We start from the raw sequence: 22,134 nt of genomic DNA on the forward strand, positions 1-22,134 counted from the left end.
AAGCCCCCCGGGGCCCGGCAAGACTAGCACCTTACGGCTGAGACATGTACGAGGCATAAACATGTACAATTTTAAGACCGCAAAACATACAAACTCAGACCTCTAGGTCAAAGCCATATAGCCATATGCCTCTTTTAAATTATTTTACATGTTCCCTCGGGGGGTTCCAAAAGATAAGCAGCCACCTCCTTTGAGCTACTCGCGTGACATAAAAAAGCAGAAATCTGAACGTCGCCATTTCACTCTGAATTCGCTACAAAATGGCTAGTTTGTATACAGAAACAACCCCAGCGGTGGTCAAGAATGCTAAGGTATTGGCCCCTATAGTCTTATTTCGCTTGGATGCTGACCTCGGGACCGTGAGACTAGGGTTTACATCTTATCACCTGCTTGACTCCTAACGGAAAGAAAGTCCAGATCCTGCTTGAGGAATTGAAGGATATCTATGGACTAGAGTGGACAACTTCTTTGATAGATATTGACACTGATGAGCAGAAGAAACCGTGGTTTCTGAAGCTCAACCCTAATGGTAGAATCCTCCCAAAGTGTGAGGTGGTATGATTTCTTACACATATAGGGAAAATCCCCGTGCTCATTGATAACACGGGAGAACAACCTTTCCCGGTGCTGGAGTCATCAGCTGAGCTACTCTACCTTATCGAGACGACGGACAAGGATCATCAGCTGAGCTTTTCCAATGTCAAAGAGCAGTCTCAGATGATGCAGTGGCTTATCTTCTGGCATGCTTCGGGTCAGCCAAACCAAAGCCAACTGAACCACTTTGGAAGATTTGCTCCTGAACAGATACCCTGTAAGTTGACCTCTCCAAGATATACTTGGTACTGGAAGTGTAGAACAAACCTTGGAATAATTTATTAATTGGTTAATATCTGCAGACGCCATTGAGAAATTCAAGACCGAAACTCTACGCATTTACAACGTACTTGAGATCCACCTTTCTGGGCGTTTGACCTGTCAGGCTCGGGAATATCTTGCGGGAAACGGTCTTGGCAAGTTCAGTATTGCTGATATTGATGCATATCCATGGGTCCAAGCATGGAAGCGTAGCAAAATTTCAGAGGAGGAGATGGCGAGTTACCCGCACTTGAAGGAATGGATAAACCGGATTGGGTCCCGACCAGCTGTACAGAGGGGAGTTAGTGACTTTTACGACGAGGCCATTCATCCCGAATTACTCATTAGCACCTGATCAATAAACAAACTGGGTGTCCAAATGGTCTAGTCTAGTACTGATGGAAACACACGATGAAAGTGTTGCTGATAGCCCAAGGGGTATTTCCCATACGCAGTAGGAAGGCATGTCGAAGATGCCACTGCCTTCTGTAGGTTAAACAAGTAGGTTCATTTCACCGCTAAACTAAAGCAGTTTCACAAATCCCCTCCATAGGCCCTTGGAGGTGAAGATTCCACGAGGATCTACCGCCTTCTGGATATCCTTGAGTCTTTGCAAATTATATTCACCATAACCAGAAAACACCTGGCTGGCCTGCTCGGCTGATGCGTAGTTCATATACGTATACCGATTTGCAACGCCCAGCTTATCGGCTGTCAACGTAATCCTGTCAACGGCATTTGCGGTCATCCTGTTAACGGTCACATCATCACTTGCATTCGACCAGGCTGTGGAGACCAAAATAACTACAGAACGTGTTAGTAGTAATGTTAAAGATATCTGTGATCAGAAGAGCCTGAGAAGGAGAAGCACTGACTAAAAAGAGGCTCATCACGCTCGAGATCAATACCTAAAGCATTGCCGCCTCTGTTCTTCATGGCTGCGATGACATTCCTTTGTATCGGATAACAGATCAAGTTGGTATTTAAGCCGGGCACAGACTTGATAGACTCAACCTCCTGCTGGAAGATCTGGAGAGCCCGGGAGAGTAAGGAGCGAGATGGAGACACGGTCAGGGTAGCAAATAAGTTTCTGCCACACGATAATGAGTAAACAAAGAAAGAAAACCTTGGAAGGGTCAAAAGACCAGCACTTACCGAGTTGTACCCATTGGGATAGAACCATTCGACACACTGCTCATGAATCCTATGGTTGTAGCCCTGCTCAATGTGGGGATTTGGTCAATTTCGCGGAAGACCGGGGGATTCTGAATTGCCTTCCCGTAGCGCTGGGTGCCCATCAAAGTAAAGTCATCACTCGCCGAGCGGTAGCTATAGTATAGATCATAACCCATTTCCACGTCACTGGTGAGATCTTTATCTGTAAATAAGTCGTAGACCTTGTCAAGAACTTGCTCAGTATAATTCGCGGAGTAGGACGTCTGCCCGGTGAAGACAGGGCCTTGGGCAAATGTGCGGATTGTGAAGGCTGTAACAATGGCAAAGTTATTGCCTCCCCCCGGAGAGCAAAATAGAGGTCCGGATCATGCGTCTCGGAGGCGGTGGTAATCGTACCATTGGCGAGGACAACCTGGAAACACGTATTTCAGCGATGAATCTATTTTGCGGTTTGCCATGGAGCAAAACGTACCTCATATTCGAAAACATTATCTAAAGCCCATCCGTACTTGTTTGAGAATGGGGATGTTCCTCCACCGAGTGTAAATCCACCCATACCCACGCTGCCTACTCTCCCACCGACAAAAGACAGGTTCCGAGATTCCAGGGCATGGTACACTTGAACGCTAGTTGCGCCACCACCAACACGTGCCTTGTTCCCATTGTCTAAGACATCAACTTGGCTCAAGAGGTCTAGGTCCACAGTAACTCCGCCAATGGAATTAGAGTCTCCCGCAGTCCTGGAGTGACCACCACCCTTCACCGAAAAATAGCACCAGTGGTCAACGAGAACACTCAATGCTTTAGCCACATCAGAGGCACTGCTGGGCTCGATGCGACAGGATGGGCGAACCTCCTGCTGCTTCGCATCCCATATGGTGAAATCATCACTGTCAGGGTAGTGGACTGCGGATCCGAAGAATGTGGAGAGTTGGGCACACTGCACATGGTTAATATTGGAAGGCCAAAGGGGCATTGACATACTGCTAGTTGACAGTTTGCAGGGGCTTTTGTGATCAAGTGGATGGTTTCACCTGCGTTTGCCATAGCAAGAAATGATATCAACCAAACAGTGGTTCGCAGCATTGTCAGACAGCACACGTGAAAGTATAAGGAAGGGACTTGCGGTAGCCAGAAGAGCTATGGAGATTTATCTTCTACATCTTTCAATATTGTGAGACTTCGGACTTTATATATCACTTTCTGCTACAACGGAGGATCTTCGCAGCCAAAAATGATAACGTAGGCCAAGTGAAGAGCCGGTGCAATGATCGAGGTGGGTGGAACCCAACCTGAACCTCATTCGATGGCGATGAAATATGCATCGTGATTAAATATGTGACCTGCCAATTCGCAAGGGACAACATTCTGTGTAAGGGCAGAGTAATTCTAGACGGTGTATACATTGATCCATGGATCTCCACGGGAAAATATCGGCTAATAGATCCTCTATTCCTAATATGGATAAGCGTTATGCAGGTTGATGACAGGGTGGGTCAATGAGGGGTGCGATTGGCCCAACCTTACAAACTACTTCAAGGTTTCGTACAATTATATTTAGACTTTAGCTTTTTTCACTCTTCACGCTATCCCTACTTCTCACGACACCCATTTACTAATGTCCCGAAATTCCTGTCATCAAGGTGCATAAGGAGTAAATACCGTATAGATGAAACGCACAATGGAGGAGCCCTCTAAAAACCGGATAGTTTTACGGCCGTTCTCGGAGCGCCTCTGCGCATGGCCGGATGAAGATTGGTCAGGCATAACGGACCCAAAAACCCGCCGAAGGCTGCAAAATCGCCTAAACCAAAGAGCTCGACGTATGTTCAATCCATAGCCCATTACCTAGCAATCATGGAACTGACGGTACGTACAGGTCTACAGAACAAAGAACCGACAAAGCGCTCGGACAGAAAGGATCAACACGACATCAACTGTTTCGTTGCTAAACAACACGTGCAATCTACGCGTGATGCCACACATCCAACAAATGAACAAACTTTAGCAGCACATACCATGATGGACGTGACCTCACTGATCCCCTTGGAAGCAATTGAGGATGTGCATATCCTTCACTCCCATTCAACGGCCACAAAAATCACGATGCAACGTTTAGAGATGACGGCACGTGGATATTACATGTTAGGGTCTCCCCGCACTGATCTTCTACTCCACCTGATTCAGTTCAATTTCACCAGAGCACTCATGGAAAACACTACGGTCTTAGGCCTCACATCAGATCAGCTGCACGATGATGCTATCTCACCATTTAATATTGCTGGCCCATGGCAATGTGACTTTGAGAGCTCACTTCCACCCAGTCTACAACCCACTATGATCCAACGCTCTATTCCACACCACCCGTGGCTAGATTTGCTTCCAGTTCCGCAGATGAGGGATAATCTGATCCAAGCTGGAGACTTTGAGGAGGAAACCCAGCTCTGCCTGGATATGAAGGGGAGTGGGAATACTTACCCGGAGAGGACTGGGATCATTGTTTGGAGTGATCCTTGGGATCCGGCGGGGTGGGAGGTTACGGAGTCTTTTGCTTGTTCTTGGGGGTGGATTATCAAAGACTGTCTTGACTTGGCGCATTCCACAAACCGGTGGCGGGCAATACGGAATGAAAGACCGCTGTTTTGTGTGAATTGATATGGTAGATCTCTACTGAAAATTGAAATGAGAATACAAGCCTAGATCGGAAAAGGCTTACATAGGTCAACAATTAACGGAGACAACCAGAGCGACTAGAGCGCCAGGTCTCCAACTACCTAGGAATAATGGATAAATTAATATGCAATGCAAGATGAAAACTAGCAGAATTATGATATTCGATTAAACTAGCTACCAACGAGTCTCGAGGCGTATTCCCAAAACTTCTTTAGATCCTTGCTTGAGACACTAGACTAGTTTCGAATAACATGACTCTCTCCCTTGACTTCAATAATGCATATCTCATTGATGGCCAATCACTTTCTTGGGATCATATAGGTCATCAATGCTCTTCAACTCTTCGGGACTAAGCTCGAGAGAAATAGCGTCGACTGCTTCATCAACCCTTTCCTTCTTACTCATTCCCAGAATCGGGGCAGTGATAAAAGGCTTGGATAGGGACCAGGCAATTGCCACAGTCGCCATCGATACACCATGCTGTTTAGCAATCTTCTCGACCTGTTCATTGACATTTTTGTCTGCATCTGTGATAGGCTGACCAAAAAAACCCTGACCTTGATCCTCCCCCCGTGTGGTAGTAGAGAAATTACACCAGGGCCGGGCAAGGAAGCCCATTGCAATAGGGCTCCAGGGGATGCTGCCCATTCCGAATTTGGCACACGCAGGGTACATCTCCCGCTCCTCCTCACGGTAGATAGCATTGTGGAGGTTCTGCATGGAGATAAACTCGGTCCAACCATGGATGCGGGCGGTGTACTGGTACTCGAGAAGTTGATGAGCCCACATAGACGAAGCGCCAATATACCGCACCCTGCCCGACTTGACGACATCATGAAGCGCCTCCATGGTTTCCTTGACGGGGGTTCTGGGATCGAAGCGATGGATCTGCAGCAAGTCGACGTAGGGTAGGTCTAGCCTTTTCAGGCTGGCATCGATGCTGTCGAAAATATGCTTTCGGCTCAATCCGTACTCATTGATGTAACCAGAGTTATCTTTTTCATCGTCAGTCATCGCCATTGGTTGTTCGAGACCGCGACCGACAGGCGCCCACAGTTTGGTTGCGATGACAATATTCTGACGGCGCCAGTTGTATTTCTTGATCGCCTTGCCTAGGATCTCCTCCGAGAGCCCATTGGAGTAGGCATTTGCCGTGTCAAAAAGGTTGAGACCAGATTCGTAGCAGTAGTTGAGCAGGGGCAGTGCTTCTTCTTCTGGAATTGACCACTTGATACGGCCCTCGGGATTTCCAAAACTCATGCATCCCACGCCAATTGGGGCGATGCGAAGGCCGCTGCTGCCGAGTTGCACGTATTTCATGTTGGCTTGTTCAAGGAGGATGGATGGAGAATATAAATTGTTGGGTGTGAGGATGGGAGTTGTTGGGACAGAGCATGGTTTTATAATTTATGGACGGGGTTAGGGGATAAACAATATTTACAAATGGAGTTTCTGGAAAGACTTGCAATGAGATTGTCTGTCCTCTTTATGCAACATGATGACATATCGAACCTCATTGGTTACAGTTTTAACATAATGGGGCTTTGATTTTATATAGATATCTTGGCATCGGCGCTACAGATAATTCGACGACCACGCGCTCCCTAAAGCTGTCTCTCGATCATATGCCTCCCAATTGACTCTAGATTGATGGTTAGCTGGGCGCTGTTGAGCCTGCGGCGATGGTGTTTTGTTGAAAAATGGAGTACGTGAGGATGTGATGGAGGGTGTCTTCGTTGACTGGAACCCACTGCTGACGGTCGAAACGCGCCCTGAGTGTTTCACCTTGCTCCGACACGTATCCTACATTCTCGACCAGGCCGAGATTTATGGTGTTTTGTGCAGACCGGTGGCGTTACGGTAGCTGGTGAAAGCGTCGAGGAAGGCGTTGGCCGCTGCATAGTTTGCCTGGCCTTTGTTGCCGATGACGCGGGATATGCTGGATAACATGGCGAAGAAGCCCGGAGGTTGAGGTTGCTCACGCTGCATTGCGAGGTGCAGCTTCCAGGTGCTGGATACCTTGGCGTGGATTGAGGTGGTGTAGTCATCGTGGGCCGTGGTGTCGTAGGGTTTGTCGTAGAAACAAAGGAAGTTAGTTCGGGATTTCACTGAGACCACAGCAAATTAGCCAAGCATAACACACCCGGAGAACCATAGCGCCTTGGATCAGAACTGCGATACACCGGAGTTGGATGGACCTGGACACGTGTCGCACGAAATCTAAATCTCCGACGTCGCCCTTGGCCTCGACGATCTCGCATACATATGCATCGCAGTCGACATGAATGCGGGAGGAGGCCGCATCGTGGGCGCCGCTCCGGTTGATTGAGATGATGCAACGACACCCCCCCTCTGGCGATCCAGGTACAAAGCCAGGCTCTAACACAGACTGCGGAGCCCTCCCACAATGAGTTAGGCAGCCGCAGGATCGAGGTTTGGTGTCGGAACAGCCGGTCGAATGGGCAGCTGCAAATCGATCGCCTCCAGCGGATGTGCTTGCCACTGCGTATATACCATAGGGCGGGGAAGGCTTCTTCAAAGGGGTAGCGAATTATGGGATGGATCGGTCCAACATCACGCCGTTTACCAGGTCGAATATCTCGCTGAAAAGGCCGCTAATCAGTTATCGCCGAAAGGTAGAGATTCATCTTGTTGAATCTCGATGTATATGTATGTCGGGCTTCTAGGATGTGACGTCAATTTGTTGAAAACGTGCGAAGGTAGGAAACGCTATCGTCACGAAGGCCTATATTGAAACTAAACAAATTGCAGGCGATTTTACATAGCTAGCTCGTATCAGGTCAACCACCACCATATCTTACGGGCCTAGATCAACCTGCTTCCTATGGCCAGTGGAGAACACATTTCAAGGCTGCGCGTCCCATATCCATATTTACAAGACCGTGTAGACGCGTCGGGCCAACGAGAATGTCGTTTACTCCGTACCTAACCAGATGATATGGATCAGCTGAATTAAATGGAGCCAAACTATTCCGTGCTCGGTAGTAAATCTACCTGCAGGAAGTGACTTGTCAGATCTAAATGTGGAGTCTTGCATATAATGATCGTCCTTAGGGTTTCCACAACTTTCCAACCCCTAACTATCTATGTAGCTAAGTATTAGTTTATGATGTAGATCTGCAATTGGTGGAACACGTACAAAAACCATATTATTTTTTCAACCAGTTCTCCCCTGCACCCACTTTCTTTCTTCAGATCGAGGGTGGCTGGCGTTCACGTACATTAGTATTGCTAGTGTGTGTTTTTTTTTTTTTTTTCCCTTTCTTTTCCCTTAGATTTTCTATACCTAACAAGTTCGACTGGCCACTATTTTGAGTCAATTATTAATGGCACAAGGAAATCCCTGCAATTGTTGCAGAGGGCTCAGCTGCGAAATGATCTGGCTGAGACCAATTTTGATAATTGTTGCCCTAAAATCCACCGTCAAATATTCTTCACTGCATGATGACGAACCCACAGGACTCGTCACACTTTAGTTTATTTCCTACCAGGCTCTCAGTGAATCGTTTTCTCTATTTATTCACATGATCCTACATGAGTGTTGCAAGAACTTCATTCCTAGGTTCGAGATTTTATCTACTTTAAACCATAATGACTTCCGATACATACTCGTTAAGCGAAGTTATAAGGGTGGCCGAGATCCATCCTTTCTATAATTCCGATCGGAAGTATCCGCCTAGCCCAGAAGAAATCCAGAAGGCCCTTCAAAACTCACCGACGGAGCCAAAGAAGACAGACCTTGATTTGCAACCTTTGCTCAAAAAGGATGACATGTAAAGCTACGATTCCATGTATTTCGATTTTCGATTTCAACTGACCAACTTCAATAGTTATCGTGTCATCAAAGAGCTCACAAATGACACAGATCCGAGAAATGAATACCGGCGCAGCGTGTATATCAGTACTACAGGGGGAGGCTCTGGTGGGCTACCACTGATGTTTGCGACAGACACGAAGGAAAACCGCAAGCACAGGGCATTGTTTGGAGAATTTCTGAAGATCTGCAGAGTCATTGAGCCAAACGACTGGGTTCTCACAACCCACACGTCAGGGTTCCTTTACAGGTATGTAGATTCATGTGCGGGCTAAGAATATCCAAGTGTAACATTCTATGAGATAGATCCCTCGATCTTATCAGCGAGATCCTGGAAAACGCGGGAGCATCTGTTCTCTGTGCTGGGAGTCGCATGGATGCCGCAGAAGTTGTCCGTGCTTTGATCAACTACCGTGTGAATGTTTTGACAGGGGACAGTAGTCAAATAATCCATATTGTTCATCACATTTCGACCCTTCCCGCCGATGAGCGAAGTGAAATCAAGATCAACAAAGTGATTTATACCTCCGATTTGATGACATTTACCCAGAGAAGCTATGTTTCGAAGGTACTGGGTGGAGTTAAGATACTGTCGATTCTGGGAAGTGCTGAGGCAGGTCCGTACGCAATCAGCAACCCTGACCTCACCGGACGCTGCACTTCTTCAGCAAGAGACTTTGTCTTTGATACTCGCACCATGCTCATTGAGATTCTTCACCCCTCTATTGTCAACGAAGACTCTTCCGTTGGGAGATTTGGGGGGCAGCCGGTTCCTGAAGGGGAACAGGGAATCATTGTCCAGACGTCACTGCAGCGTCTGCGCAATCCTCTTATACGGTATATAACAGGAGACGTGGGGTCAATCCATTCAATCCCCGAGGCTGCCGCTGGAATTATTCCGGAATCAGAACTGAAGCACTTTCGAGTCCTCCGCCTTGGAGGTCGGGATCGTCGGTTCAGCTTCAAATGGTTCGGCGAGTATTTCAATTTTGAAGGGATCGAGAATCTCATGCAGAACGAGGGTTCAGGCATCCTACAATGGCAAGTTATCCTGGACTCTTTGGATTCGTCTCCGCAGTCCACTTTGGAGGTTCGCATGCTTCGTGCGGCTGCAGGTGATGGAATTCTGGATAGAGAAACTTTTGTGGACTTGGTCGAGACTTTCTTTTTCGTCTTCCCTGAAAATCGACACCTTTTCAAAGTCAACTTCCTTGATGACCTTGAGGGATTTGAGAAAAGCAGCACCGGAAGCAAGATCATGAAGCTTGTAAATAGATTTGATTAAACTTGCCAGTTGACGCTTCGATTTAACACTGGTTCTTGTCGGTGGGAGGGCGACCCTGTCCGGTTTGATGCATTAGCTTCGACGTAATGATCATCCATATGTTGGATACGTCGCCATCTAATTGTATATACCGTGCTAAGACCATATAAGAACAAGCTAAAACAACGATCTCACAACTTCGTACTGGTCAGTCTCATCATAGCGGGGCCTGCTTGGCGCAAGTGATCAGATAGCTCTCCACACCCAAAGATGTCGACCAAGGGTTTGTATTTGCCCCATGTTCGAATGAAGTTATAACACGACAGATCTACTGATTGAATTGCTCTGGAGTGGAGATTCCCAAGTCCGAGTATCTATGAACAGCGAGGATATAATTAGTGGGCTGGCCCTTAGAATCTCGGACAGAACCCTTCAATCCAATCTTGGGAAGAGAAAAATGGGGAATCTCATTACAACAGAAGATAAAAGCCGAATATTACATATAGCATCACCAGGTAAAATGAGCAGAAGCATTTATAAACTACCTGAAGATAGCAAGGGAGACAGTTCTGAAAGTGTTACGGAATAAGCCAGTGGTGGTAAAGATGATCCTATTCATATGCTAGAGCTACGTACGATGTAACCTATGCTTAGTAATGACAGTGAGGCCTAAGGCCGTCACAGAAAGAGGATTATGAGCGGAGAGTTTCTCGAGTCCTTTTCTTGGGATCAATAGGGTAGGAACCTTTTTTGTTGTAGACAAAGAAGTGCAGGCGTAGAATTTCAATCTTTTACATGGCAGAATAGTTAGTAAGGTGGTAGGATCCAATCTCCGATTGGCTCTCTGAGCTCCCAAAACAACTAAAGAGCCGTACAGAGTACTCCGTACATAGCAGAGGATGATTGTCAGATTGACGGAAGAAAATTTCTGATGGCCTCGAGACATCATGCAAGGATGAGCCGAAATATTCTCTTCCCCCGGGCAAGGAACCCGGGGATTCCTGACCCGAACGAATGATAATGCGAAATAATAATAAACACGGAGGAGATCGTAGCAATCAATTCGGTGGCGACCGGGTCTGATGTCACGTGCACCCCGGACCTGAGAAAAAGTCGACCCGCCCTTATCTTGTTATCGATCTGGACTTGTCAATCTTCGACCTTTACACGTCTTTCACCAGTCTCTTTCTCTGGGAGTCATCACCAGCCTTCAATCTTCAACCTCGCGCCTTTCATCGGTCTCTTGTCAGTCGATCTGCCTTTACATCTCCGACTTTCAACCCGCCTCATCTACACATTATGGATCACACACGCGATCCCTGCCCCTGGGTTGCCCTGAGCGATTTTGGCGGTGCCTTCGCCATGGGTGCTATCGGTGGTGCTGTCTGGCACGGTGTTAAGGGTTTCCGCAATAGTCCCTACGGTGAACGCCGGATAGGTGCTCTCACAGCTATCAAGGCGCGCGCGCCGGTCCTCGGTGGTAACTTCGGCTGTTGGGGTGGACTTTTCAGCATATACGACTGTTCAATCAAGGGAATTCGCAAGAAGGAAGATCCTTATAATGCTATCATCGCCGGTTTCTTTACCGGTGGTTCCCTGGCTATCCGTGGTGGTTACAAGGCCGCCCGAAACTCCGCTATTATGTGTGCCGTGTTCCTTGCTGTGATTGAGGGTGTCGGCATTGGTTTCCAGCGCATGATGGCTGATAACACAAAGCTCGAGGTATGATGAACCCCCTGCCCTTAAATTGACCTGTTTGGGGTTGGAGTCAAGACTTGTCTGCTAACCACGACTTTCCAACAGCTTCCTCCTCCACCCCCATCCGAGCACAAGGCTCTTGCTTAAAATCTCTCTCGTCTCCATTCACCAAAACGATCGACCTATCTACATTCGATCGCTCTCAACCTATCCTCCCTTCCATCTCTTTCTTCATACCGACATCCCGGCTTTGATTCTCTCTTCCTGGGTGTTCGATTTTGGTCACCATATTTAAACGACATAGCATAGAGGTTCCTGTTTTTTTTTTACTCGCTTTTAATACCGCATCCCGCAGCCTGTGTTTTCAAAGCATTGTATTTTATGGACGGCGGATTTGTTCTTGTGGCTGGTACCAAGACTGGCGTGTCTCTTTTCCGTGGCCAGGTGGCTGAATAAAAGAATCTCTCCACTACCTATTTGCAAAAAAAAGTGTTGAAGGCGGGTATTTTTTGGACTCCTGTATATTAATGTATGACAAACATGAGACGCATCTCTTTTCTATATATTGATTTCGGCTTAGATCACTCAGAACAGACCGAGTCCGAGTAGGAACTATGGTTTTTCCTAAACTGACTCCACACAATGAGCTTATATAACATGGATGTGGAGTTTAGACTATCACAGTTGCTCTGTTTCATCTATGACTGTCACTGCATCTTCCATAGAAAATTACGCTCGAGACCAGGTATATATATCTTGCATGAATTGATCAATATTTTCTGAACTCCCTAGAGAAGATAGACATTAACAGCATCAATCCAACATGTTCCTTTCTTGTCTGACAAGCTCGAAAAAAAAGTACTGGTGCTATCCGAACTGGCTAAGGGGGAAGGAGATTCGAAAATATTCTATTATGAGATGAATAATATTTAGTCCACTAGAAGTGCGTTCAAGATGGAAAGATGTAGTCTACGACTCTAGCTAGTGCACATGGGAAAATCGGTGGCCGTACCTTAGTGCCGCTAGTTCCGTTCAGCCTCAATTCTTATCTTTTTCAATCTTTCCGTCTTCGTCTAGACAGACCACCTTGCACAGCTGACGAGATGTTGACGTTCAGTCATCTGAACGCAGACGCATTCGAGAACCCCAAGAAAAACGGTCGAAAAAGACCCCGCGTTCGGGAGCCCGTAGCATGTAACCATTGTCGAAAAAACAAAGTGCGCTGCGATCGCAAGTCACCATGCAAACCGTGCCAAGATCGTGGAATGAACACACAGTGCACTTACTCCCGGTCCAAAAGTCCAGTTTCAGAATCTGTATCAATAATATCCCCTCGAAGCGCAGAGATCGATCTACTCGCGTTGCAACAACCGACAACCCGTTCCTCCGATGGCGAGAACTTTGACCCTCGATCAGTTCTACCACACCAAACCACCGTCAGTCATGCCAATAGTGCCTTCAAGGGGTCTAACTTCAAAACAAGGCTGATTGGTGGCACCCATTGGATGGCCGTGTGCAGCGATTTGCCCGTAATAGGGGCCATGCTGGAGAAGACTGTTCATTTCCAACCGACATGGAGAACTTTCGCAGAAGTCAAATATCTCCTTCGTGTCGCAAACTCGGTACCAGCCGGGGTGAATGGAGATAGTAAGAAGCTACAGAATCTCCTTCCCGATCGATCGACCTGCGAAAAGTGGATCAGGCGATATTGTGAAACATATGGTAGAATCTACCATGTGGTCGACCAGAACTGCCTGATCACTGAGCTGGAGGAAATGTTGATCGAATGCGTCGATGCTAATGAAGTGCACGTTCTCAAGATACTGCTGGTCATTGCGATTGCCATGCAGACCGACAAGTCAGAGCGACTACGTGGGCGCATGATACTGCAAGAAGCTGAGAGCCGTATTCACACATCGACACAGTTCCAAAAACCTTGTATCGGCGTTATGCAGGCCTTGTTATTGTTGCTCATCATGAAAACCATCACTGCCTCTGACACTGACAAGATTTATAGCCTCGGAGGTATCATGGGGCTGACTACGCAAATTGCTCTGAGCATGGGCTTGAATAGGGATCCGGCCTTGTTCCCCGGTGTCACTCCTTACTATGCAGAAGTTCGAAAACGATTATGGGCGTGTTTTTTTCGATTGAACCTCGACTATTGCATCCGGAGTGGGTCCCACTTTGGTATACGGCTGGAAGATGTGGACTGTCCTCTCCCAAGCCCTGTCGACCTTCTAACCCTTGACCCTGAGACCATGACGGAGTCAGGTGGCTTGTTGAACCATAGCCAGAAAGCAACGGACCAGGCTTTCAATATCGCTGCAATGAAGCTCGCTATAGTGAGAGCTCCATTGCACCAGCGACTTTGCTCCATAACTCCTCAATTATCAAGCGAAGTACGGAATCGAATGCGCGATTCCTTCCACAAGATCCTGCGTGAGTTGCCTCCGAATCTGCAAGAGGGAGCTTCGTCATGCAGTCCAATGGAAAAGCTTCAACAAGCCTTGTTATCAATGAGCGTGCATAGCTTCATGATCATTATCACACTCAATTTTGTCCTAGGAGTCCCGTCTCATAATTCACAGCGGGCTGACCTCTATGATTTATGGGACAATTCGGCGTCTATTCTCTGTCAGTTGCAGGAGGTGTTACAGATTAGCACTGATCTGTCTAGCGTGGCGTACCATCTTCTTTGGACTGACCTTGCCCGCGCAGCCTTGACCGCATGTTTGGTGGTTGGTCGCCTGCGGAGAATCAACCTGGGAACAACGGTCTCCAATGGCCCCCAGCCAACGCTGGTCATATTTCAACAGCTTTTGCTGAAATATCTAGACTCGTTATCGCACATTCTAGCGGGAAGATACCACCTCGGGCCTGTTGCAGCGAAGACAAGACTTGTCCTTGGTGTCGCAACAGCTGTCACCTCAAGCCTGATCAACGACTTTGGCGACTCACAACATGATTCCAAGTTCTTCAAGGTTGGCATCAAAGCTGCCGAGGATGTCGTAGCCGAGATGGAACGTTCCCTGAAACGTGAAGAACAAGACTCAACCCTAGCCTTGCTGGGATTCAATAGCACAGGGACTTCGGCACTACCAAGTGCACCCACCCCTCTTGCGGCAAACTGGATGGACCATGCACAAGTTCCAGATCCCTTAATTCAGACCTTGTTTCCGAGCGACTGCAACTTTTACCCAGATTCAGAATCTCAGGGTCTGGATATGCAGTCCGATCTATGTTTATCATATTCCATGGCGCCATTCAAATCTACTTCGACGATCCAATCCACGCCTAGTCTTTTATGGGAAGACGTTTGAATTTGAATCCGCTGACAGCTGACGTTCAAATCACTTGTGCATAGACAAATGGAGGATAGATATTATGTGCCACCACCCCTTCTTTTTCTTTATTTCTCTCCCCCATCTTTGACTGCTACCATGCCCCATCGATTTACATGTCGAAGTTACACTACATTGATCTTGTCCTCATTGGCCTCTACTATTCCCGCGAAATTTTACGGGGGGAAAAGCTAGCCGTATTTGTAGGTACTTTTTGGATGTCAGGCCCACATGAAAGGTACCTAAGACAAAAGTATGATTTGGTGGGATAGACTGTACCAGGCGTGACTCACTCTTTCCATTTAGGATCCTTTATTAGCGCCTCCTTTTCCTCCAACCTCGGGACTAGTGTTCAGTTAATGATCAGATGACTATGCAATAGCTCTGCGGTAGTTGTCAATCAAATTAAGCATGCAGATTTACATTTGCCATTGCCTTCTCCATCATACTCATGATCTGATCTTGTCTCAGACATGCTGGCCAGTTCATGGTGTACCCGTCTTATACACAATCTCAAGCCTTCTTCAAAGAGAATCCCACTTTTACCACACGGGCAATGATCAAGCACACACCTCCGGCCATGATGAAGAGTGCGGAGAACGTCAAAGTACCCCAGAAAACATCTCCCCCGGACGTTCGTTGGTGGTCTAGGATCGCACCCGCCACCGGGCTACCGATCAACAATCCCAGACCCGACGCAAAGAGGGTCATGCCAATGTTGGTTCCCAGCTTAGACAGATCGGGACAGAGGAAGGCGACCGTTGCGGGAAGCACAGCCTGGATAGAACCGCTTGTTAAGCCCACAAAGACCGAAATGGCGATCAGACCCGACTGGGATTCCACACTGATCCACGCCAGCATTAAGATACCGGTGAGTAGAACGGACGGGATCATGACCGACAGGTTACCGATCTTGTCAGCGATGATGGACGGCATGATACGGCCGGGGACCGAGCCCGCGTTCATGATGATCAGCATATAAAAGGACGAGTCCCGCGACATGCCGAGGTTGATACCGTACTGCTCAACATAGAAAAATGGGATATATAGACCGATGAAGATGAAGAAAGCGGCTAATAGCCAAATGGCGAAGACAGGGTCCCGGAGCGACTCGAGGTTGATCAGCGGGCCTGACTTGCGAGGCTGAAGGCGAGGCTTCATAACAGCGACCGAGATCAGAAGCGTTCCCAACATGATAAACGCCATGACTCGGACTGCCCAGGGTAATCCAATCTGGACGATCAACCGCCTCAGCACGACGGGGTAGATAATGCCTCCGACGCTTGAACCGGTGGCGGCTAGACCGAGAGCAGTGGATCGTCGCGTCGAGAAATACGTGCCTACGATGGCAACACTGGGGATGAATGACATTCCGGCTCCAATGCCGACACAAATGCCCTGGGCCAAGATAAGCTGCCAGTACTCCTTGCAAATCGAAGTCACTGTTGGATTAGCGTTTATCTCGTAAATGGGTGGCAATACTCACTCATCATGCCAAACACTTCAAATAAGACACCCAACGTGATGTCCATGTAGAAATACCCAGCATCAAGAGCGCGTCCACACAGAACTCCAATCACTAGCATCAGAAACGCCTGCAGCGATCCAATCCAAGCAATCGACGACTGTGACGAGTCCTTCAGCAAACCGGTACTATATTCAGACTGGAATGTGCCAAATGTGTTCAAGAGGCCCCAAGTGTTGAAATTTAGAAAAAAGGCCCCGAGGACTTGGAGCCATGCCGTCGTGCCTCCATTGGGCGGTGGAGGAGGCCCTGTGGGCTTTGGTGGTTCTTCTGCTACTCCTTCTGTCTTTATATAGCTGCCGACAGTCGTTCCATCAGACTCGACGTCTTTTCCAAACATGTAAGACGGCTGGGAGGATGCCATTGGGAAGTGGTATATGATCGAACCGAGGTCGAAGTTGAAAGCGCCGAAGAGAGTGATGAAGATGTCAATGAAGATGTTTTGTTTCTCATGCCATCAGCAACTTGTGGAAGACATTGACAACAACTGAGAACACGCCGAAATATATTGCCCGGGAGAGCTTCTAATCCACAAAACCAATCAACTCAACCAAACTGACCAAACTGACCAAATGTCCCTAATCAAACTAGATTCTATTTCAACAGAGTACTGTCTAACTCGCAATGTCCAATCACAAGAAGGAACAAACACCACATTAACAAATTTGAAATCTTTCCAGCCGATTACCCCATCGGGAAGTGCACGATCCGGAGTTTAATTACCGAAAGTGGAAGTGGATAGGGCTGATCAAGGGTGAGCCTCAATAGGCCTCCGAATCTGACTACCTCGCTCCCGTCTCATGCCGGCGGACTGATATTGTCGCTCTGAGAATACATGGCAAGTCTGGTGTAGGGGCACACGCTTGGTAAACGCTCGGAAGGCGTCCACGGGCCGGGGCCGGGTAGATGTACTAATCAAGATTAGCGCGATCTTATGATCGGCGAAGTATCTCCCTATATAATTTTGTGTGAGAAGTGACTTTAGTAGCAAGACTAACTAGTTAAGAAGCTTATAGTTGACATACAGCGAGCCTTCTGGTTCTAAGTCCAGGCCAATTCTTAGGATAAACATCATGCCATTCGAAAAAAAAAAAACCATACAGCAATGCTTAGAGTTCAACAAGTGTAGAAATTCTGGCGTTTTGTTCGATAGGACCGGACTCCAGTGTCGAAATTTAGAGGGGTGGAATAATTACGAGGTTTCTTCGTCAGTATATTTGGCCCTCGTGATGATACATAACGCTTGGGATCTCAGCCCGTATCCTATGCTGTTTCAGAATCCTACGTACAGCTATCTGGAAAAAAATGTGTTTCCAAAACCACCCAGGGGACCAGTTGGCTTGAGTTTATAGAAATTCGAGAAAGCCGTCCGTACATGCCCAGCCTCATTTATACCGCTGTTACGTCTGCGAATTTGGACAATTGTATTATACACGATGTCTGCGGCTCTAGCGCGATAATTGATCAAACTCGGAAATCTAGACACCTTCGTTCCTCGTACTGTTCCTCGCACTCTGATCCCGGTCCACCACCGAATCCTCATGCCCTACAAACTACTATAATCTATCCAACAAAAAGATGCGCTGATCACAGGGGGCATTTAATAATCAACAGAATAGAATATGAAAATGTGCGTAACTCTTAATTTGGAGTGGTCGTTGGTTTCGGGACTCGGGTAGAGGAAGACGGGATCCTCGTCGAGGATGGTGCGGCTGTTGTGGAGCAGCTTCCCGTGACGGTGGTTTGGGGTAGCTTAGTCCAGTCTGTGTAGGACTTATTGGGCGCGTTTTTCAGCGTAGCCGCCCAGATGTTGTGTCCGTTGTCGTGATAATGGAGGCTAATATCAGATGGACAGCCGGGGTTCCCCGGAGCTGCAAAGGACTGGACCCATCCCAAGTTCACCAGACCTGCGCTCGTGGTGGCGTTTCCACTCGCGCCGCCCTGAGTCCACTGCAGACAGTTTGAGCATCTGAAGATCAAGGAGTAGTGCGTTGCATTGATGGCGGACGAGATCTGGGTTAGCTTGGCGTTTCCGGTGTAGACGTCCGGCTTGTGGTATTCTGTGGTGTAACGGAAGGACGTGAGGATATCTTCACCATTGGGGTAGGCCAGCAGGAGAAGGGAATCGGTCATTGTACCCCCAAGCGAAACACCACACCAACCTGTGAAGGTAGCATTCGTCGAGGAACATAGCTGCAGGACTGCTTAGTACAAAAGACAGGCAGAGCGGAAATACACAAAATGAGCAGAGCCACACACCAAGTAGCCGATGAATTCGGTAGCATCTTTGGTCAGAGCATCGGATGGCAGAGCGATGCCAAACGTAAACCCTCCCTTACTCAGGGACTCTGGAACAGACCAGGTATCAAAGGCGATGCCTGTATCCGGGTCTGTGTATGCCACCGGTGCCCCGCTCTGGGCCATAGATGTTGATAAGACTGGATGGAACCAGGTTAGCTAGTGATTCACGCACCTCCCAGCAGGAAGAGGCGAGAGCTTACACGGCGTAATGGCCGCAATTGCGGCAAAAGCATGGGTGAAGAATCTCATATTGCTGTTCGGCTTATGAATTCAATCGCAGCGTCGAGCATGCCAGTATCAGGAGAAAGTGGTGTGCAACAGCAATCCGGGTGAATAGGCTTCTTATAATGTCAAACGCCACTCGGGCCCCTGGGCAAGTGGATAGACCTGCCGGGCTTCACTCTCCATCCGTACCCCGGTTGTAACCTCGATGGATTACCCGACAGGCAGGATTATATGGGAGGGTTGCTTAATCGGGCCGAGTCTGCATTGAAAGCGGAACTGCAACGACTAGTGCATGCATGGCGTTGACCCCTGGCAGGTCCTTTCTTCAGGTGACTAATACACTCGCTAACCCGTCGACCCGTAAAGGCAAGAAAACGCAGGCCGCCGCCCACGGTGACTATTATCTGAATATGATGAAGTACGACAAAAAAATGAAGCACCTCACACACATTGAGTCCGTCTCAAAGCCTCACAGCTACGAAAGCTAGCTGCGGAAAAGCCCGTTTCTCATCCAAAAGTGAAAGAAAGAGATCGGCAGGGCGGCATCGGAGTGTTTCCGTTTAATTATAGTGAAAGAGGGTACTAGATGCGAGATGACAACAGCCGGCCCGTTATTTGTCGAGCCCAAATCGTAGGGCCGATCGTTATATGAATATAGCTGTCGTTGCGGGGTAGGACTTGATGATTTGATGGCTCCCCGACGAAAGCCCGACGGGTACCTCGGGGGTGCGCTAGCTAGGGCGATCATTACGTCCCCGTCTAGTCCCGGCAAAAGCCCGACAAAATACATCTCTTGTGATTTTATGTTACTTCTATTATTTTTCTTGTCTACTATTTAAAACAATGATGTCAATCACATTTCTACCTCACATTGAATTTGTTGTACCTTTCTGTGCCGCTCCCTAACACTTCTCCTCTGAATTGCCACCAAATACTTTCCTAACAGTCGAAGACTAGAGTAAAAATAAAGGAAGAGAAAGGGTTGGAAACAATGCCGAGCTCTATAATATGAAGATCACTCTTCTTCGGATACCTTAATTGCCCAAATTCAGATTGCTGAACCTCACTAGATATGTTTGACAAGATCGGCTGAAGATGAAACGGCACGACTCGGCAATAGAAAAATGCGTTACAATATCAACATTGCTAAATAATTGAAAACATGCAGAACCAATATACCACTCCTTCAAAATACCAAAACCAGAGCATATACTACTCAATCAGCCTAACCCTAGTCGGCAACCCCAGCGACGGCTTAGCCGTGACATCCAAAACCTGATACATGAACGTCCCCTCTTTATACACAATCTCAAAATCAAACGTCCTCACTGTCATCACTAGGGCAATCTTTAGCTGCATCAATGCCAACGTCTGGCCCAGACACATCCGCGGTCCCTTCTCGAACGGTCTCCATGCGTCGCGGGGGACAAAGTATGGATCTGTGGGGTCAGTAACAAGGTGCCGTTCAGGATAGAACCTCTCTGCATCCTTGAAGAGATCTTCCCGGCGCATGGTGGCGTAGTTGTTGACGAGGACTGCAAAGGGGTATGTGGGCCATTCTTTGCCGTCTGCGTGGAGGGTTTGGTCTGGTTGGCCGCGGCGGAGGCTGACGCCTGTTGGGGGCCAAAGACGGAGGGCTTCTTTGATGACGGCGAGGGTGTAGGGGAGGTTATTTACGAGATTGGGGTCGTTGCGGAGGAAATTTGCCGCGGCGGAGGGGTCAGTGCCGAAGAGGGCGTTGTGTTCTTGTTGGAGGGTGTGGAGGACTTGGGGGTGTTTGCTTAGGGCGGCGTATGAATACTGACTATTGTTAGTAGTGGTGGAGTAAAGACTGCGGAGAACGTACGCAGAGAGTGCTAGCTGAGGTGTCGTGGCCAGCGAAGATGAGCGTCTTGACAGAGGCGATGAGCATATCCCGCGTATATTTATCCATAGAGGCGGTAGGTTGGATGGTCTTGTTGAGGGTGCGGCTGGTCGCAATGGCGTCGTCGATGGCGTAGTATATGGCCTTTTCACTTGGAATAGCAGTCGGGCCGCTCTCGACTCGCTGGTCTACCAGACGACCAACGTAACGGTCTAGGGCACGTCCGTTGCTCCACTTCCGATAGTATCGGCGGGGGCTGATGTCGTAGAGATACCGAGACCAGAAGTCCTGAGGTGCCATGGAGGCCTGTTTCCGGAAGAGCTCGAGGAATTCATCGTCACCCCTCTGCGCGTTGCACTTCAGTCCCCTATACTGTGTCAGTTTATGCTTGAACGGCAAAAAAGGACGTGTAGCTTACAAGATTACCCAAGCCGAGATGTTGAATATCATCCTCGCACCCAGATCTTCCATTCTAAAAATGTCACTCCTTGCAGAATGTTCTCTTAGAACACCAGCAAAAGCCAGCGCCTCATCCACAATCATCGGAATATGCTCCAGCAGCTTCCGCGGCTGGAACCCCGGAGCGAAAGACTTGCGAGCAATGAACCAGTCATGTCCATTCGCAGAGACCATAGACTTCTCGCCAAGGATAGGACCGGTCCACTTCTGCATGACGGCCGACTCCTTGGGAAGATTCATCTTGTGGACGATCTGCATGGCCAGTTCTGGGTGGGCGATTACAAGCTGCGGCGGCGCGAGCGGCCACAGATCAAGGTAGAAGAAGTCACCGAGACCGTACCTCTCACGCATCAACTGCGCGAACAACTGTGGGGTTGCATCGGGTGGTAGGGTGCTTGCGATCTCTCGCATGATTAAAAAGTGACCCCATATAGCGTGATGCGGTGGTCCAGGGAGATTTTTGAACATGCCGCGTTGCTGGCGCAGTCTCACGAGGAAGTAGCTCGTGAGAGCGACTAGGACAAGAAATAGAGCGAGCATGGTTGTATTCAGGTGTTGAGGACCAGGGGTCGTCGCTAGTGGAGTAGATGCAGAGTTGGAGCGGTGAAGAGACTGCGAGGTAGGCCAGGTATTCAGCTCCAAACATACTGTTGAATATGATTCTATTTGAATTGAGTTAAAATCAAGTCTGTTGAGGTCTTATATATTCGATCTCAAGGGGCCAAGGCGGATTCTGCGATGGTTGTGTCGTAATATAGAATCTATTTCTGGCTTTCTGGGGCCGAGTACCCGTATACTAACAATAGCTTGCAGACTGCGATGAATGTCGGATGGGGGCCATGGGGTTGCAAGATTGATCTCACGCCTCTAGAAAAAAACAATGATAATCCTGGCATCTTGGTGGCAATTTTCGAA

At 48.2% G+C, this 22,134-nt stretch overlaps 11 protein-coding genes across 11 annotated transcripts; 5 read left to right on the forward strand and 6 right to left on the reverse strand.

Annotated features, from left to right (window-relative positions):
* Window positions 1–260: 260 nt before the first annotated feature.
* Window positions 261–1,210, forward strand: N7447_005171 (glutathione S-transferase family protein; the record flags this gene model as incomplete). The annotated part of the gene is made up of 4 exons (XM_057229433.1): window positions 261–311; window positions 370–529; window positions 578–811; window positions 897–1,210. 4 exons carry the CDS (start codon window positions 261–263, stop codon window positions 1,208–1,210), a joined length of 759 nt encoding a protein of 252 aa, XP_057084523.1.
* A 168-nt stretch (window positions 1,211–1,378) lies between these two features.
* Window positions 1,379–3,117, reverse strand: N7447_005172 (FAD linked oxidase N-terminal; the record flags this gene model as incomplete). The annotated part of the gene is made up of 6 exons (XM_057229434.1): window positions 1,379–1,659; window positions 1,731–1,945; window positions 2,011–2,341; window positions 2,428–2,443; window positions 2,504–2,971; window positions 3,016–3,117. 6 exons carry the CDS (start codon window positions 3,115–3,117, stop codon window positions 1,379–1,381), a joined length of 1,413 nt encoding a protein of 470 aa, XP_057084524.1.
* Window positions 3,118–3,888: 771 nt separating this feature from the next.
* Window positions 3,889–4,686, forward strand: N7447_005173 (DUF3425 domain-containing protein; the record flags this gene model as incomplete). Its single annotated transcript, XM_057229435.1, has 1 exon — window positions 3,889–4,686. The coding sequence occupies one exon, from the start codon at window positions 3,889–3,891 to the stop codon at window positions 4,684–4,686; it is 798 nt and encodes a 265-aa protein (XP_057084525.1).
* Window positions 4,687–4,989: 303 nt separating this feature from the next.
* Window positions 4,990–6,024, reverse strand: N7447_005174 (aldo/keto reductase; the record flags this gene model as incomplete). The annotated part of the gene is made up of 1 exon (XM_057229436.1): window positions 4,990–6,024. One exon carries the CDS (start codon window positions 6,022–6,024, stop codon window positions 4,990–4,992), a length of 1,035 nt encoding a protein of 344 aa, XP_057084526.1.
* Window positions 6,025–6,531: 507 nt separating this feature from the next.
* On the reverse strand, window positions 6,532–7,008 carry N7447_005175 (Acyl transferase/acyl hydrolase/lysophospholipase; the record flags this gene model as incomplete). Its single annotated transcript, XM_057229437.1, has 3 exons — window positions 6,532–6,812; window positions 6,886–6,902; window positions 6,968–7,008. The coding sequence occupies 3 exons, from the start codon at window positions 7,006–7,008 to the stop codon at window positions 6,532–6,534; spliced, it is 339 nt and encodes a 112-aa protein (XP_057084527.1).
* Window positions 7,009–8,316: 1,308 nt separating this feature from the next.
* On the forward strand, window positions 8,317–9,824 carry N7447_005176 (uncharacterized protein; the record flags this gene model as incomplete). Its single annotated transcript, XM_057229438.1, has 3 exons — window positions 8,317–8,498; window positions 8,556–8,789; window positions 8,846–9,824. The coding sequence occupies 3 exons, from the start codon at window positions 8,317–8,319 to the stop codon at window positions 9,822–9,824; spliced, it is 1,395 nt and encodes a 464-aa protein (XP_057084528.1).
* A 1,278-nt stretch (window positions 9,825–11,102) lies between these two features.
* Window positions 11,103–11,648, forward strand: N7447_005177 (protein transporter TIM17; the record flags this gene model as incomplete). The annotated part of the gene is made up of 2 exons (XM_057229439.1): window positions 11,103–11,525; window positions 11,607–11,648. 2 exons carry the CDS (start codon window positions 11,103–11,105, stop codon window positions 11,646–11,648), a joined length of 465 nt encoding a protein of 154 aa, XP_057084529.1.
* Window positions 11,649–12,604: 956 nt separating this feature from the next.
* On the forward strand, window positions 12,605–14,824 carry N7447_005178 (uncharacterized protein; the record flags this gene model as incomplete). The annotated part of the gene is made up of 1 exon (XM_057229440.1): window positions 12,605–14,824. One exon carries the CDS (start codon window positions 12,605–12,607, stop codon window positions 14,822–14,824), a length of 2,220 nt encoding a protein of 739 aa, XP_057084530.1.
* A 534-nt stretch (window positions 14,825–15,358) lies between these two features.
* N7447_005179 (MCT family MFS transporter) lies at window positions 15,359–16,734 on the reverse strand (the record flags this gene model as incomplete). The annotated part of the gene is made up of 2 exons (XM_057229441.1): window positions 15,359–16,287; window positions 16,332–16,734. 2 exons carry the CDS (start codon window positions 16,732–16,734, stop codon window positions 15,359–15,361), a joined length of 1,332 nt encoding a protein of 443 aa, XP_057084531.1.
* A 1,277-nt stretch (window positions 16,735–18,011) lies between these two features.
* N7447_005180 (Cellobiose dehydrogenase cytochrome) lies at window positions 18,012–18,920 on the reverse strand (the record flags this gene model as incomplete). The annotated part of the gene is made up of 3 exons (XM_057229442.1): window positions 18,012–18,563; window positions 18,630–18,808; window positions 18,872–18,920. 3 exons carry the CDS (start codon window positions 18,918–18,920, stop codon window positions 18,012–18,014), a joined length of 780 nt encoding a protein of 259 aa, XP_057084532.1.
* Window positions 18,921–20,108: 1,188 nt separating this feature from the next.
* N7447_005181 (cytochrome P450) lies at window positions 20,109–21,759 on the reverse strand (the record flags this gene model as incomplete). Its single annotated transcript, XM_057229443.1, has 3 exons — window positions 20,109–20,696; window positions 20,743–21,127; window positions 21,179–21,759. The coding sequence occupies 3 exons, from the start codon at window positions 21,757–21,759 to the stop codon at window positions 20,109–20,111; spliced, it is 1,554 nt and encodes a 517-aa protein (XP_057084533.1).
* Window positions 21,760–22,134: the final 375 nt, after the last annotated feature.

Source organism: Penicillium robsamsonii, assembly GCF_028829455.1.
Source record: "Penicillium robsamsonii strain IBT 29466 chromosome Unknown utg000003l_segment0_segment0, whole genome shotgun sequence".
NCBI classification, from domain to species: domain Eukaryota; kingdom Fungi; phylum Ascomycota; class Eurotiomycetes; order Eurotiales; family Aspergillaceae; genus Penicillium; species Penicillium robsamsonii.